Source organism: Aulonocara stuartgranti, assembly GCF_965226115.1.
Source record: "Aulonocara stuartgranti genome assembly, chromosome: 12".
In the NCBI taxonomy this organism is placed as follows: Eukaryota; Metazoa; Chordata; class Actinopteri; order Cichliformes; family Cichlidae; genus Aulonocara; species Aulonocara stuartgranti.
In genome coordinates, this window is record NC_138948.1 from 16846397 (window position 1) to 16861136 (window position 14740).

At 40.7% G+C, this 14740-nt stretch overlaps 1 protein-coding gene across 3 annotated transcripts; it reads right to left on the reverse strand.

Moving 5' to 3' along the window:
- Positions 1–436: 436 nt before the first annotated feature.
- Positions 437–14256, reverse strand: LOC309718826 (kinesin-like protein KIF27). 3 transcript variants are annotated; one of them, XM_082554408.1, is made up of 15 exons: positions 13760–14256; positions 13284–13484; positions 11854–12854; positions 11093–11236; positions 10770–10940; positions 10429–10631; positions 5352–5473; positions 5102–5239; positions 4492–4703; positions 3946–4008; positions 3558–3728; positions 3254–3430; positions 2933–3160; positions 1887–2085; positions 437–1802 (listed from the first exon to the last, which is right to left on the reverse strand). In XM_082554408.1, exons 1-15 carry the CDS (start codon positions 14055–14057, stop codon positions 1186–1188), a joined length of 3945 nt encoding a protein of 1314 aa, XP_082410534.1. In that variant the 5' UTR covers positions 14058–14256; the 3' UTR covers positions 437–1185. The 3 variants fall into 3 exon arrangements, with proteins under 3 accessions (XP_082410534.1, XP_082410536.1, XP_082410535.1); XM_082554410.1 differs by lacking the exon at positions 437–1802 and adding an exon at positions 2506–2665 and having other exon boundaries at positions 1929–2085; XM_082554409.1 differs by lacking the exon at positions 437–1802 and having other exon boundaries at positions 1974–2665.
- Positions 14257–14740: the final 484 nt, after the last annotated feature.

Below are 14740 nucleotides of genomic sequence, written 5' to 3' on the forward strand. Positions count from 1 at the left end.
TAGCCTGTTGTCATGGTTACGCCTTAGTTGTCGGATGTCCAATCACGACCTACCGTGTTCGTCATATTACAACAACTATCATATCACCATGACAACCGAACGGAAATACGCATTGGCGTAAAACAAATTGAAATATAAGACAAAGATAACCCAAGTAAATATAAAATGTAAATTTAAAGGTTGATTTCATTTATTAAGAAAAGAACTATCCAAACCTACCTGCAAAAGTAATTGCCCCTTAATTCTAATGCTTTTAATTTATAAATTTCATTGTCAAGTATGTTGGTTTTATTGCATGTTAAAAAATAGTGACCGCATTTGCAAGTTTTTTTTAATTACTAGTGTATAAAATGTACAAGAAGAGAAAGATCACAGCACCCTCACACCAAAATTAGGTTTGAATAAGCCCAGATAATCAAGACAATACAGTGAGGTGAGCATTTTAGTGTGTTTAATAAATTAGATTGTGAAAAGAGTAAACCAATATAAAAATAATAATAATTTACACAGCAATCAACATAAAACTACATACATAAAGTCCACACAAAGTTGTCATCAAAAAGCTTTATAATCCTGCAACAGTGCAGCATATTAAACCTTAAGCATTCACAATGAAGGATTAAAGATAGTGCTCCATAAACAAAATTGCTTTAACTAATTAATGAAAACTGTCTACGTTTTATGAGAATGTTCCAGCTTGCTGACTGACTTTGCATCAATGTAGTGGATATGGATAATGATAAGTATAAGATGATATATAGAAATACAAGAAAAGAGCCAACATATTTATGGCACATTTATGATTTAAGACATTTGAAAACTTGAAAGGTTTAGAACCGCCCCAAAAAATATGTGGGAAGAACAAAAACGTGTAGGATAAAAATTTCTAACCATACTGGAAGACAAATAAAAGGACTGAGCAAAGAGTAATGAGATTTTACTGCATCATCTCTCCAGGTCAACAGTTTGCAGTTCTTATTTTTTATGATGGTGCTGTTGTAGAAAGGTGAAATAAAACAGGGGAAAAAAAGCAAAACAAAAATAATTATTGTTACAAGAAATTTAAGTTCTTCTGGCCTGAACTCTAAAACCCCATTAAGTCATTGCATTGAGTGCCTTACAACATCAAACAGCTTTGTTTACTTCCTGGTATCTACTACTGTTCCTGACATCTACATAAATACATCACCTGTCAGTGTTTCTGAGGACTTCTATAGAGTCCTCCAGGATTGACTCAGTGCTCATACCCACAGCAGACGGTCGCCTCCCAGTGGTAGAACCAGAGAGCTGCAGGTCAGCTGGAGTGATTTGCTTCAGATCCCTGCGACACAAACGGACTGGTGTCATCTCCAAACCTTCCCTAGACTCATCTCCTACTCTCCTCCCCAGGGACGGTGTGAGCATTTGGGTGTATTCTGGCATTTTTGTCTTTTTGAGGGTTTGGCGGTTAGAAGAAGAAGAAGGGCACTTGGTTTGGTTTTCATTTCTGTTCATACAGAAATCATTGTGTATCTTTTTGTCCATTTTCTCTGCATTTATTTTTTGGTATGTTGTTACAATATGCGTCCGTGTTTGAACCTCCTCAGGATGAGTTTGGGCTTCATTTGAAGAAATCTGCATCTTTTGCATAGGTTTGTGCTCCTGTGGGCAAGAAGGCTGATCATTAGGCTGCAATGAATCGCTGAAGATCACTCTGAGTTTCTTTTTGAGCTGCCGGCTGGTGCTTTTGTAGAAGTAAAGCTCTTTCTCCAGATGCTGCAGTCTGTCTTGTGTTGCCTGTTCTGCCTCTCCTGGAGCACCCTCTGAACACATATGCAGACATACTGTGAAACCAAGTGTCATAAAACAAATTCAAGTTCAAATCCAGGCTCCACAAATTTCCTCACCTTTAAGTTTCTGCAGCAGCAGCTGGATGTTGTACTGGTGATCTCTGTGTTGCTGGGTGAGCCTGCGATCTGTATCCAAGGCCAGACGCTGCATAGCAGCCTCCATCTCTCTCAACAACATCTTTTGCTCTTCTGCCTGAAGTTCCAGCTCTTCACAGTGCAAATGTAGATGGCGCTCTGTCTCTCGAAGACAAACAACCTAAAAGGATAATAAACTTTCTGATAAAGTGCAGGGGCAGCAAGCTTCCAAACTTCTCTCTCCAGTGCATTCCCAAGCAAGGTGAGAGATGTAATTTCTCCAGCATGTCCTGGATCTGCCCTCCTCCCAGTAGGACATGCCCAAAAACACCTTACCTTAGAGGCACGCAGGAGGCATCCTAGTCAGACACTCGAACCACCCTAATTGCCTCCTTTTGATCTCTTTATATTTTAGGGACACTACGCTACAATACACAACAATGTCAGAGGGAAAACGGCAACAATCACACAACCTACTATGAGAAAGCACTTGGCAGAAGTGGGCAGTAGTGGTGCAATAGTGGTACACCACTGAACCACATGTGAAGAGAAAAAGAGGTGAGTAAACTTATTAGAGTGAGGTGTTCCGGGCATGTCCCACCGGGAGGAGGCCCCGGGGCAGACCCAGGACACGCTGGAGAGATTATATCTCTCGGCTGGCCTGGGAACGCCTTGGAGTTCCCCCGGATAAGCTGGAGGAGGTGGCTGGGGAGAGGGAGGTCTGGGCCTCTCTGCTTAGGCTGCTGACCCCGTGACCCGGCCTTGGATAAAGCGGATGAAGATGGATGGATGAAACAGAAGGAGAAAAAGAGAGCTTTCAGATTCCGTATGAGCACCATAAAATCACTTTTTACAGGTAAATTAACAAGTTTTTATCAAACTCTGAGATGATGGGAAAGAAAAGGAAGAGAATTAATAGAGGATTTGAAGACGGAACAAGATATAGAACTAGAAAGGAGAATGTATATGGATTATATGTAAAGCAGAATATTCCGTATATACATATGTATGCAAGTATTTTACGTTACCTTGTTGAAATATTTCACAAGCAGCTCCAGTGCCTCAGGCAGCGACAGGCCCATAAGTTTTCTGGTGACATAACAGAGTTGGGCGGGTTCAGCGTTTTGTGACTGATGCAAAGAAAAGTTTGTGGCCGACAGCTTCTTCTGTTTGTCCTGGATCGAGCGGTTTTTAAACTCAAGTGCTGCATCCAGAGCTTCGATAGCTTCTTCCACCTGGAGAAGGGAATGCGTCTCCTACATGACGACACACACACATCACTTCACCTAAACATGTAATACATCGTGGTCAAATTTACACCATACACACAACACTCCCTTTGTTCTGACCTCCACAGTGAGCACTTGGTTGTCATTCAGCTGGGCGTCCAGAGCGTCTCTTCTCTCTTTAAGCAAGTCTCTCTCTTTCTCCAGTTCCTTCATGGTAACTCCTGCCTTCCTCCTCTGTAGCTGCTTCTCCAGCGACTCCAACTGCATCGACACGTGCAGCAGGTCCTGACTCAGAGCCTGAAAAACAAATTGATAATAAACCTCCTAATTCTACCATTTATATGTGTCCACCTAATCTTTTACTGTAATTAATAAAGTGACTTGTGATAGTATTTAAATTAAACCATAGCAAACACAGTCTGACCTGACTGGAGCACAGCTTCTTGGTCTCTAATTTGCTTTTCTGTCGCACACACGCCTCCCTGTGAATAAGAACCTCCTTTCTCCTCTTCAGCTCCTCCTCCAGCTCATTCAGCTCTGCTCTCTTCTGAAGAACATGCTCCTCTTCCTCCTCCAGCCAACTACTGCAACACAGCTACAGTGAGAAGGTGAGGGAGGGAGAAGAAGGAAGGAAAAGAGGAAAGGAAGGGGCACAAGGGACAAAAAAGGAGATTGATGAAGACACGACAAAGGTAGACCCTAAAACACTGTAAGAAGTTTAATACCTGAAGTTTCCTAAACTAAACTAAACTAAACTAAACTAAACGCACTGTCCAAATGACTATTTCAGGGGAACAAGAACAATGTTTTACCTGTTCATTTGTGTCCTCTAACTTATACAGTTTATATACAGTTGAAACTCCAGCACTTTGCTCCTGTAAAAACAAACAAAAACAAACAAACAACCCCCCCCCCCCCTTATTTGTCATATATTGTTCAAATCTGATATTTCTCTTAATGATAAAACAGTTTTCAGGTGATCACATTATTATATTATTCCTCCATTTTCTGATTAGTTTAAATACATTAAGGTTTTATAAGATAAAGGTCAAACTGCTTTTATGTGAAGATTATAAAGCTGACTCATATTTAAACTTTCGTTAAGCAAAGATAAATATGAAAGTGAGAAAAAGTTAGGCGTATGGATGTTTTTACCATTTTGTAAAACTGTGAAAAAACTCTATTGTTTCTTTTTAAAGTTGATTTTTTTTCTAATTATTAACTATTTTTCCTTGGTATTGCTCATTTTGCCCCATCATGTATTTGGACCAACAAGGCAAAATGCTCACACAAAAACAATTTTAATAAGTTCATCTCTTTTTTTTTTATTGTTGTTTAAAATAATCTGTACAGCTAACCTCATTTTCATTTTGTTGGACTTCTTTGTTATTCTCACTGGTCTCTCTCAGGCTGCTCTGAAGCTGTGCTCTCTGCGCTCTCATGTGCTGCAGGCTGTGATACATCTCCACTCGCAACTCCCGTCTCTGCAGGGAAAGTCTTGCAAAAACGCCGGCTTTTCTGCCGTCCTCAGTTTGCCTGTCACGTGTTTCCAAAGACTGAGTTTCCTTGTCTACCACACAAAAGCACACACTTAGAGATGCATGTACTGTTTAAAATAATAGATAACATGAATAAATTTGTCAGGTTTTCAGTTCAAAAGCCAAATTAATCTAGGGTAGACAAGAATCAGCCTGAGCATTAGAGAAATATACTATCATTACTTGAAAACATGACTCTGAGATGATCAGTGTAGGCAGGTCGTGGATAAGCTTGTGTATAGTAAGTTAATCATTACAATCTTCTTGTCATTGTCATCTTTGAATTTCTAATGATGCTTCTGGAAGCTGCAGGACATTCTGGTTATAAAGCTTTTCATACTTCCTTCGATACACCAATAAATCCAGAGGCTTCAATAGTTCCTCACTTAGCAGAGAGCAGAATACAAAGTATGACATTATCTAAACACACCAGTTTGCTCAAGCTCTTTGATGAGCTCCTCCTTCATGCGCATGTTGATTGACAGATCTCGGATCCTTCTCTCAGTAGCGCTTGCTCTTATTCTTGCTTTCCTCGTAGATCTTTGCTTGAGCTGGTTTTCCTTGATGGCTAGAAAAGAATAGCTGAGAATGTCATAGAAAGGTTCTAAGGCAGAAAGCCATCACTATAAAAAAGGATAAGCCTACAGACAAGTGCAAACCAGAGTGCATGTAAAGTGTACCTGTGGCTCTCTGAGGCTGCTGTAGTCCTGGTTTTCCACCACATGTGTGATTTTCTTCTGCGTTTTTCTCTTTCAGAGCTGATTTTTTCTGCTGATTGGTCCATGTTTGGTTTAAAAAACGCCTGCAGAAATGTCATTCTATTAGTCCACGGACATCGTTTGACATTAACTTTATACTGAGTTTTCTGAATCAAAGCTTGACTTAGTAAATCAAACACCTGAAACATTTCCAAAACACCAATCAGGCCTATATTACACACAGAGGGAAAATTATGAGTATTTACAATACATATGTTATAATACCATATATCAGAGGTGTCAAACATATGGTCTGGGGGCCAGACCATCAATCAGGACAGTCATCTATGAGGTGCTGTAAGGGACATTATTACTGAAATGCTCTCACACACACACACTATTGAAATTTTATCTCTCACACACAGTAGTGAAACGCTCTCTCACACACACTAGTGAAACGCTCTCACACACAAACACTATTGAAATTTTATCTCACACACACACTAGTGAAACGCTCTCACACACACACACTACTGAAACGCACTCACACACTCCACTGAAACGGTCTCACACACACACTACTGAAACGGTCTCACACACACACTACTGAAACGCACTCACACACTCCACTAAAACACTCTCACACACACACTACTGAAACGCACTCACACACTCCACTGAAACGGTCTCACACACACACTACTGAAACGCACTCACACACACTACTGAAACGGTCTCACACACACACTACTGAAACGGTCTCACACACTCCACTAAAACGCTCTCACACACACTACTGAAACGCACTCACACACTCCACTGAAACGGTCTCACACACACACTACTGAAACACACTCACACACACTACTGAAACGGTCTCACACACACACTACTGAAACGGTCTCACACACACACACTATTGAAATTTTATCTCTCACACACACTAGTGAAACGCTCTCACACACAAACACTATTGAAATTTTATCTCACACACACACTACTGAAACGCTCTCACACACTCCACTGAAACGCTCTCACACACTCCACTGAAACGCTCTCACACACACACACACACACACTACTGAAACACACTCACACACACTACTGAAACGGTCTCACACACACACTACTGAAACGGTCTCACACACACACACTATTGAAATTTTATCTCTCACACACACTAGTGAAACGCTCTCACACACAAACACTATTGAAATTTTATCTCACACACACACTACTGAAACGCACTCACACACTCCACTGAAACGCACTCACACACTCCACTAAAACGTTCTCACACACACTACTGAAACGCACTCACACACTCCACTAAAACGTTCTCACACACACTACTGAAACGCACTCACACACTCCACTGAAACGGTCTCACACACACACTACTGAAACGGTCTCACACACACACTACTGAAACGGTCTCACACACACACACTATTGAAATTTTATCTCACACACACACTACTGAAACGCTCTCACACACTACTGAAACGCACTCACACACTCCACTGAAACGCACTCACACACTCCACTGAAACGTTCTCACACACACTACTGAAACGCACTCACACACTCCACTGAAACGCACTCACACACTCCACTAAAACGTTCTCACACACACTACTGAAACGCACTCACACACTCCACTAAAACGTTCTCACACACACTACTGAAACGGTCTCACACACACACTACTGAAACGGTCTCACACACACACTACTGAAACGGTCTCACACACACACTACTGAAACGGTCTCACACACACACTACTGAAACGCACTCACACACTCCACTAAAACGTTCTCACACACACTACTGAAACGCACTCACACACTCCACTAAAACGCTCCCACACACACACTACTGAAACGCACTCACACACTCCACTGAAACGGTCTCACCCACTCCACTGAAACGGTCTCTCACACACACACACACACACTACTGAAACGCTCTCACACACTCCACTGAAACGAGAGGCATTTCCGCTGAACAGGAAGTTGTTTCCTGACAAGGAAACTAATGGAAAAAGTGGTAAATTCCAAAACACTACAAGGATGTCTACTCAGCAACCTGCAAGTACAGCGGTCTCCAACCTTTTTTGCACCACGGACCATTTATGTTCGACAATATTTTCACAGACCGGCCTTTAAGGTGTCATGGATAAATACAATAAAATAAAATCAGTACCGGTACCAAAAAAAAAAGAAAAAAAAGAAGATTTATTCATAACACATGGGAAACCGAGTTAACAATATAAATGATATAAAAATAAAAAAAACAATAAATACCCTGAAAACCATAAATTTCAAACTCGAGCCTCAACTCTTGCGACCCAGTACCAAACGACTCACAGACCGGTACTGGTCCAGGACCTGGGGATTGGGGACGGCTGTGCTAGTAGCCTAAGTGAAGCAGCCGCATTACTTAAGAATATATTAGCTTCTTTGAATCCAGGAATGGATTCAAGTTGCAACACAGAATTCGGCAAGTATGTCCTGTTTCCCCTAAGCTTTTTATATTGGCAACTCAACTGTTAACACTATTAACCACTATTAATCTAATGGTTGGCACCATTAGAATTAAATGGTTAAAATCTTGTCTGTCACAGCCAGACTCTATGTAGTTCCGATCCTTGTTTAATAAAATAGGAGGATTAGACTTCATTTTGAAATGTGATTTTGAGGTAAATAAAATCCCAAGCAAGATATCGAACTTTCCCAAACAGACTTTGCATTTTTGGAAAATGATATTTACCCACAACTTCTCCCCATAATTCAACCTTATGGAATAATAGGGTAATAACACTTAATCAAAAATCAATTTTCAAGAGCGTCTGGTTTAAACAAAAAGATTATATTCATAACAGATTTGTTGGATGATAACGGTGTCATTCTAAGTTACACAGACTGTTCAGAAAAATATTGTCTAAATTGTTCTCAAAGAGAATATAACAAATTTTGTGAACTGGCCCCACTGCCTCTGCTTCATTTGATTAAAAACTTTATGATATACAATAATTTCTCATCAGTGCTCCCAAATTTATTGCTAGGACAATGTCAGCTGTTTGATGAAAATGCAATAATAAATTTATTAGTAGTTTCTTTAAAGACAAAATATTTCATAGTTACGACAGAATGGTTACATGGCATGGTTCTAATATAGTTATTTCAGATACACTGGATAAAGCATACTCGAAATTTATGAAATGGCCTATTCTACCTAAAGTTAAAGAAACACGCTTTAAAGTAATGAACAAAATTAATCCTGTGGCAGAATTTCTAAAAAAGAGATTTGGCTTTGAGGTGGATCAGTGTTCTTTTTGTACTGATGAAAATGAAACCCTAGAACATCTTTTTTTTTCTATGCCCTATCACACAATCTTTTGGTGTGACTTAAAAAATTGGATTTCCCTAAAAATTAATGATGTGCCACCATTTGAATTACATCATATCATTTTTTTTATATGGATCAGAATCAGAATCAGAATACTTTATTGATCCCTGGGGGAAATTATTTATCATCGATAAATCGGATCATCGAGCATTGGGTGTCTCAGACATTATTGACATCATCATACTTTTGAGTAAATATATCCATTGTGCTAAATGGAGGAACGCTAAGCCTTCTCTCCCTGGTTTTATTAATGATTTTAAGATATTTTTTTCTTTGCTATAAAAGACAAAAAGCAAATATGCCGAAAAAAATTAACCAGGATAATGCCTGTCTCCTTCTATTCTAAATTTTGACTTATGCTGAGGCTAATATATTGTTAACTAATGCAGCTGCTACACTTAGGCTACTAGCAGGTTGCTGAGTAGACATCTATGTAGCCACTTTTTCCTTCAGAGATAAAATTTCAGTAGTGTTTGTGAGAGCGTTTCAGTAATAATGTCCCATACGGCACCTCATAGTGATCTACCAGAACCTTTTCTCTATTTTACACATTTTTTCATGTAGAAAAACAGAGACATGCTATATAAGATATCTCAGGTATTAAATATGTCATTAAATAGCTTTACACAGAAAGCTTCACTCATCCAGACCCACTTAAGATGAAAGTGGGTCTGGATGTGGCCCTCGATGTAAAATGAGTTTGACATCCCAGCGTTATATAGAGATTTGCTTCAATTAAAATCCACTCACACTCTTCAAATAAACACTTTCCGTACAGTTTAATGTCCTTCACTGACAATTGATGAGGCAAATAGATTCATTCATCCAATTCAGGATCACATGGTGACTCCTTATTTCATTATATGTGACAAATGCAGAGGAAGATGATCAAACCAAGAGGGTTACTTTAAAAAGTGCAAAACTTGCTTTAGCTGCCGGTTCAAACCTGCAGAGAAATCGAAAAAAATCTAAAAGAATAAAAAGAGAAACTGAAAAACTTGACATTAGATGTTTTTGCCTTTGTGAGACGTTTGCTTGGCTGCACAAACCAAGTGAAGAGTGGTTTGTTGTCTGAACAGGTCGCTGCCTAGCAGCACAATATGCAGTCATCCTTGACAGCAAAATTGCAGCGTGTCGCTGGATTTTCAAGTACACACAACACACTATCCAGCCCTTTTCCCAAAATTGATATGCAAAGTGCAAAAGCGGCGTGGAATAAATGCAGCAGCATCTGAAGAAAACAACTTTTTACTTCTTCAAAGTCCATCCTCGCACTACACATTTAGCTTAAATTGCCTTAGACATGAATAAATGATTTAATGCCTCAGATTTTTGGGATTGCTTGTTTAGCAGAATACACTAAAAAAGATTCTTCAGCCTCAATAAACATAAAGCAATAGTTGTGAATAAAATGCAGCTTAAATATATAAAATCAAATGTTTATTTATTCAAATAATTAATCATTAGGGATTCTATACCAATCATGTAAATTTCATTTAACCAATAAATTTAGCATATTGCACTGTATTTATGTAACAGAATTACAGAGAAAATTGACATGTAGTTAAATTAGTTAAGTCAGCATTTGGAGTGTAAGTTACTTGAAACTTACTACTTATTTTTGCACAAGTAAGAATGCTGCTCTCACCTAAATCTCGGTCTGCGCATAGATGTGTCATTCTCATCCTCTTCCTCCATCTCTGGTCTGCTATCTTTGCTCTCTGCCTGCTGTTTTAAGAGCGGGCAGTACACGTCCTCTTTTTCCTTGATTTCAGCCAGCAAGAGTTGGCCATGCATCTTAAAAGCTGCCATTACCCTCTCCAGCGTATAGGCTGGTGGACTGGAGTGAATCTAGAAGGCACAGGCACAGATAATAAAAGTCACAAAAAAAACATTATAACAGACCAAACAAAAACAACAAAAACAAAAATAAAAAAACCCACACTTATGGACACCAACCTAACCCACACACTACCCACAGTTACCTACCTTCCTGGGAGGCCTCCACATGCAGCTGTGTGTGATCAGAGGGACACTGTGGGGTCTCTTGTACTCAGACCTCCCCACTTCCACTGTTGCCCCTGAGGCTGTCCCCCGAAAGGTAATGAGTTCGCCACGAAGGCGATCAATCATTATCTGCTGGTTCACCAGTTGTTCTGTCTAAACATTTGCACAGAGGCGCACATTTAAAGAACAAACGATAACACAGCAGACATGCCTTAAATTCATCTTTTAATTTTTTTTCCCGTAAATAAAATATACTGATTTCTGCATCACAGAGCAGCTCTTTATTGCAGTGTTCTCCTCCTCACCTGTATACGTAATCGCTGCTTTTCTTCCTCTAACGACATAAGGTGAGTTTTCCTCTCTTGAAGGAGTTTCTCGAGTTCCTCCTTTACCCGTCTCAGTTCTGCATCTTTCTGCTCCAACAGTTGCTCGTCTATGTGGAGAGCTTCCTAAGCATACAAAAGAGAAACTGGATAGGATAGCAAGCCTATAAAATTGTACAGCTTGGCTTTTGTTTATGTAAACAGTTCCATTTGAGCCATGCTGCATTTGTTCACATCACCTTATCAAAAGCTCTCAGAGGATAAGATATTCCAGACGAAATGTTGACAACTTGTAACGGAAACAAAGGAATAACCAATGATATACCAATGGCTTCACTTCTTTCTACAGCCTCAAATCTAAACGGGATGCAGTCATTCTTAGTTTACATTAGATATGTCAGTGGTTTTAAAAAAAAAAATCCATATTAGACTTCAGTTCTTTAACGGCAATTCCATCAGCAGTTTGAATGCTTTCAGTCTGAATATGCTTCTCCTATTCTGAATAACAGGTATCTATGAGGGTACAGTAATATATATAAGACACCAAGCTCATTTACATGCCTTTGTTGTTGTTTAATGTGACAGGCATGTCCACATGTTGGAGACACTAGCCATCTTTTAGGCTTCAAGGTAAGCAAATAAAAATCTCTGAGGTTTTTTGCGTTACTTTTATCAATTGCTTGTAATCAAAGTTTTTGCGATCTCTTCATGGCAACATCCCTTTTAAAGTCTTTTATAGTTACCTGGCATTTTTTAAGCTCTTCTCTGAGGTTTAATGGAGCAAAATGGTCTCCCTCCTCCTTTGAACACTCCATACGAGTTGGAGGTGAGTAACTGACAGCTCTGAGTCTCTCTTGCCAATCCTCCAGCCGCTCCCTGAAAGAAGGACTTGGAGAGGGGCCAGAGATATTCTCAAGCAGAGCAGCAGCTTCCTCTGCCAACAGACGGTACTGTGACGTTTCCTCTCGGCTTGCTGTCCTATCTGGTTCAGATACTTCGGTCTGACAGTATGCATTGATGTCACTTCCCTCTTCATATCTCTGACCAGTCTTTGCTTTTTCTGTTTCCACCTCTCTCTCCTTCCCTTTCAACAGCTCTCTCAGTGTCTCTACTTCATACTCCAGCTCCCCTAGTCGAGCATCACTGGGGTGCCAGGTTGTAGTAGGGCATGATTTAACCTCTGTTTGATCCGGTGTTTCTCCTGGACGGTTCTGAACGGATCGGGCCGTGGATGCAAACTGCAGGACGCTCAGGGTGTCAGCTACAAAGTGGTCGGAGGGGCTTACACACGCCACCATTAGCGTGTGGGCGCTGCCTCCTAATGAGTCACGAAGGAGTCGAGTTATCTTGGCATCACGATATGGTACGTGTGCACTGCAGGAGTTGTTAGTGTGCCGATTTCGACTTAGCTCTGAAAGTGCACGGATAACGTTGCCCAGCGCAAACAAGCCTGTGTTGATAAGAGCAGACTCTTTCAGTTGTGTCCCGGTGTTCCCAGTTTTTCCAGCACGTTCCAAGCCTGCCAGGTCAACCAGACAGAGCTTAGAGGAGCGGACAGACTTAAAGGAAGAGTTCTTGCTGTTGTGGCAGGATAACATGACCTGAAGGGTGAGGATGGTATGAGAGCGACTAGAGCGCTCGTTCATTCCAGTGGTGCCGGTGTGCCGGAAAATATTTCCCATCTCTACATTGTTGAGCAGCTCCTCTGCTGAGGTGATAACAACCTCATTGGCTCCCACCACCACTGGAATCACACAAAGAGACTTTTTAGTCAATGAAACAAGACTGTTGCTTCCCCTGTAGGCAGACATTCACACAAAATGCCTAATCTCACTGGATCATTTATCATTCACTCATTAAATGTGCTGAAAACTATATTACATATTATTACAAGTAGGTGCACCGCAGAGTCGCTGACTGTAAATGATTACACAGTATATAATATCTTTCGCAGTACTTGTGATTTCTCCAGTGCGCTCTCTCAAACTTTTTATCCTGAAATACATACATGTTAATAACATCACAATCGGTCTATCAGTCGGATGAAACTCAGATGGATGGTCAAAAATATAGGATACTGTTTGTCATCTCTGAAAGTGTATGGTTTCTACTTTTTTATTTCCACTCTGAATATTAAAATATATGTAAAGTAAAGGTAGAAAAAGTTGATTACCCGTGTTTCCCCTCTCATCTTCCCTGATACGAAGCTCGTTGTGGGTGGTCTGCAGCTGCAATAGGTCTCTTAGTTCCTCCCTGTAGACCTCAATGTAGGACACCTTCACTGTGACATCCACAACATCACTTTCCTTCCTCTTCTCCGCCAGGTATAGGAACAGATCCTGGGCTGCGTGGTCAATAATTCCCCCCTCTTCATCTATGGAAGGTTTTGGAAAAAGAGAATTACAGTTATGAAGTTAGAAAGTTCAGATGATTAATGGGCCTTGGAGAGCACAAACAAAACTCCTAAAACTGCTGTGTTTAAAGACTCAAGTCCACAGATGTTGGTTTTTCCACATTAAATAAACAACCCCCTGAACCCCTTAGTTCCCTTTTTCCTACAATCCATGAACTCATCAGTCACTTATCAGTCAGAGTGGTTAAGCTCTGTGTTGGAGCTTAACCAATTTTTTTGGTTAAACTTCACATTACCTCGGCTCCTTCTGCCCAGTGTGTACGTCTTGCCTGATCCGGTCTGCCCGTAACAAAAAACGGTTGCATTTTCACCGTCGACCAAACGCTCCACCAGGCTTTGGACGCAGGACTCGTACACCTCATCCTGGCTGACTGATGGTCCAAACGCGTTGTCAAAGGTGAAGAGTCGGTCCTCACCCACCATCACCTGTCCGGTCCCCGGCACTACACGCACACACACCCTGTGGTCGTGGAGGACTTCTTTGGGGAGCAGAGGCCGGATACGGACCGCCACCCGCACACACCCTTCGCTCATGACGTCCTGATGTCTTTAATGGAGCTCTTTAACTTGTTTATCTCGATAGTAACAAGACTCAATAAACACAAATTCACCGTAACACCTGGTCACTTTTTTTCGGGCAATCGCTTGTCGCGCTCTTGTTAAACTTTGTGACATCTCGTTTGTTGTCGGTCCTCGGTTGCCCGGGAAACCGCTGCCGCCGCCGTTATGAAACCGGAAGTGGGATGTTCAAGAGTACTCGTGGAAGTCGGCGCCGTTAAGGCGACAGCGCCATCAGGAGTCTGAGATTTACTTGATTTATAGATTTGTTAGGTCTTTTTAAGATATGACTTTCATTTGCCATACAGCGAAACCGATCATATGAGACAACCAACCAATTGTTATTTAACTCTATTTTTAAGACGACCGGACTTCTTTAAGTTTGCGAAGAGGTTTGAGCTCTTACTCAAGTCTTCTCCAATTCGAAAGATTTCAGTTTCTACTTTACAAAGGTATAGAGCAGTTTTATTTACACAGGCATTTGCTTAGTGGTTAGTATGAGTGTATAGTTTAATTTTTTTGTCTGGTCATTCTGGATAAATACGTATTCTTTTAGATGTACAAGAATTCTGAAACAGAAATGTTTCCATGTTCAAAGGTATAGTGTGGTGAAACAGGCCATGTCTGTCCTGGGATAAAGTGGAGGAGTGCACAGAAGC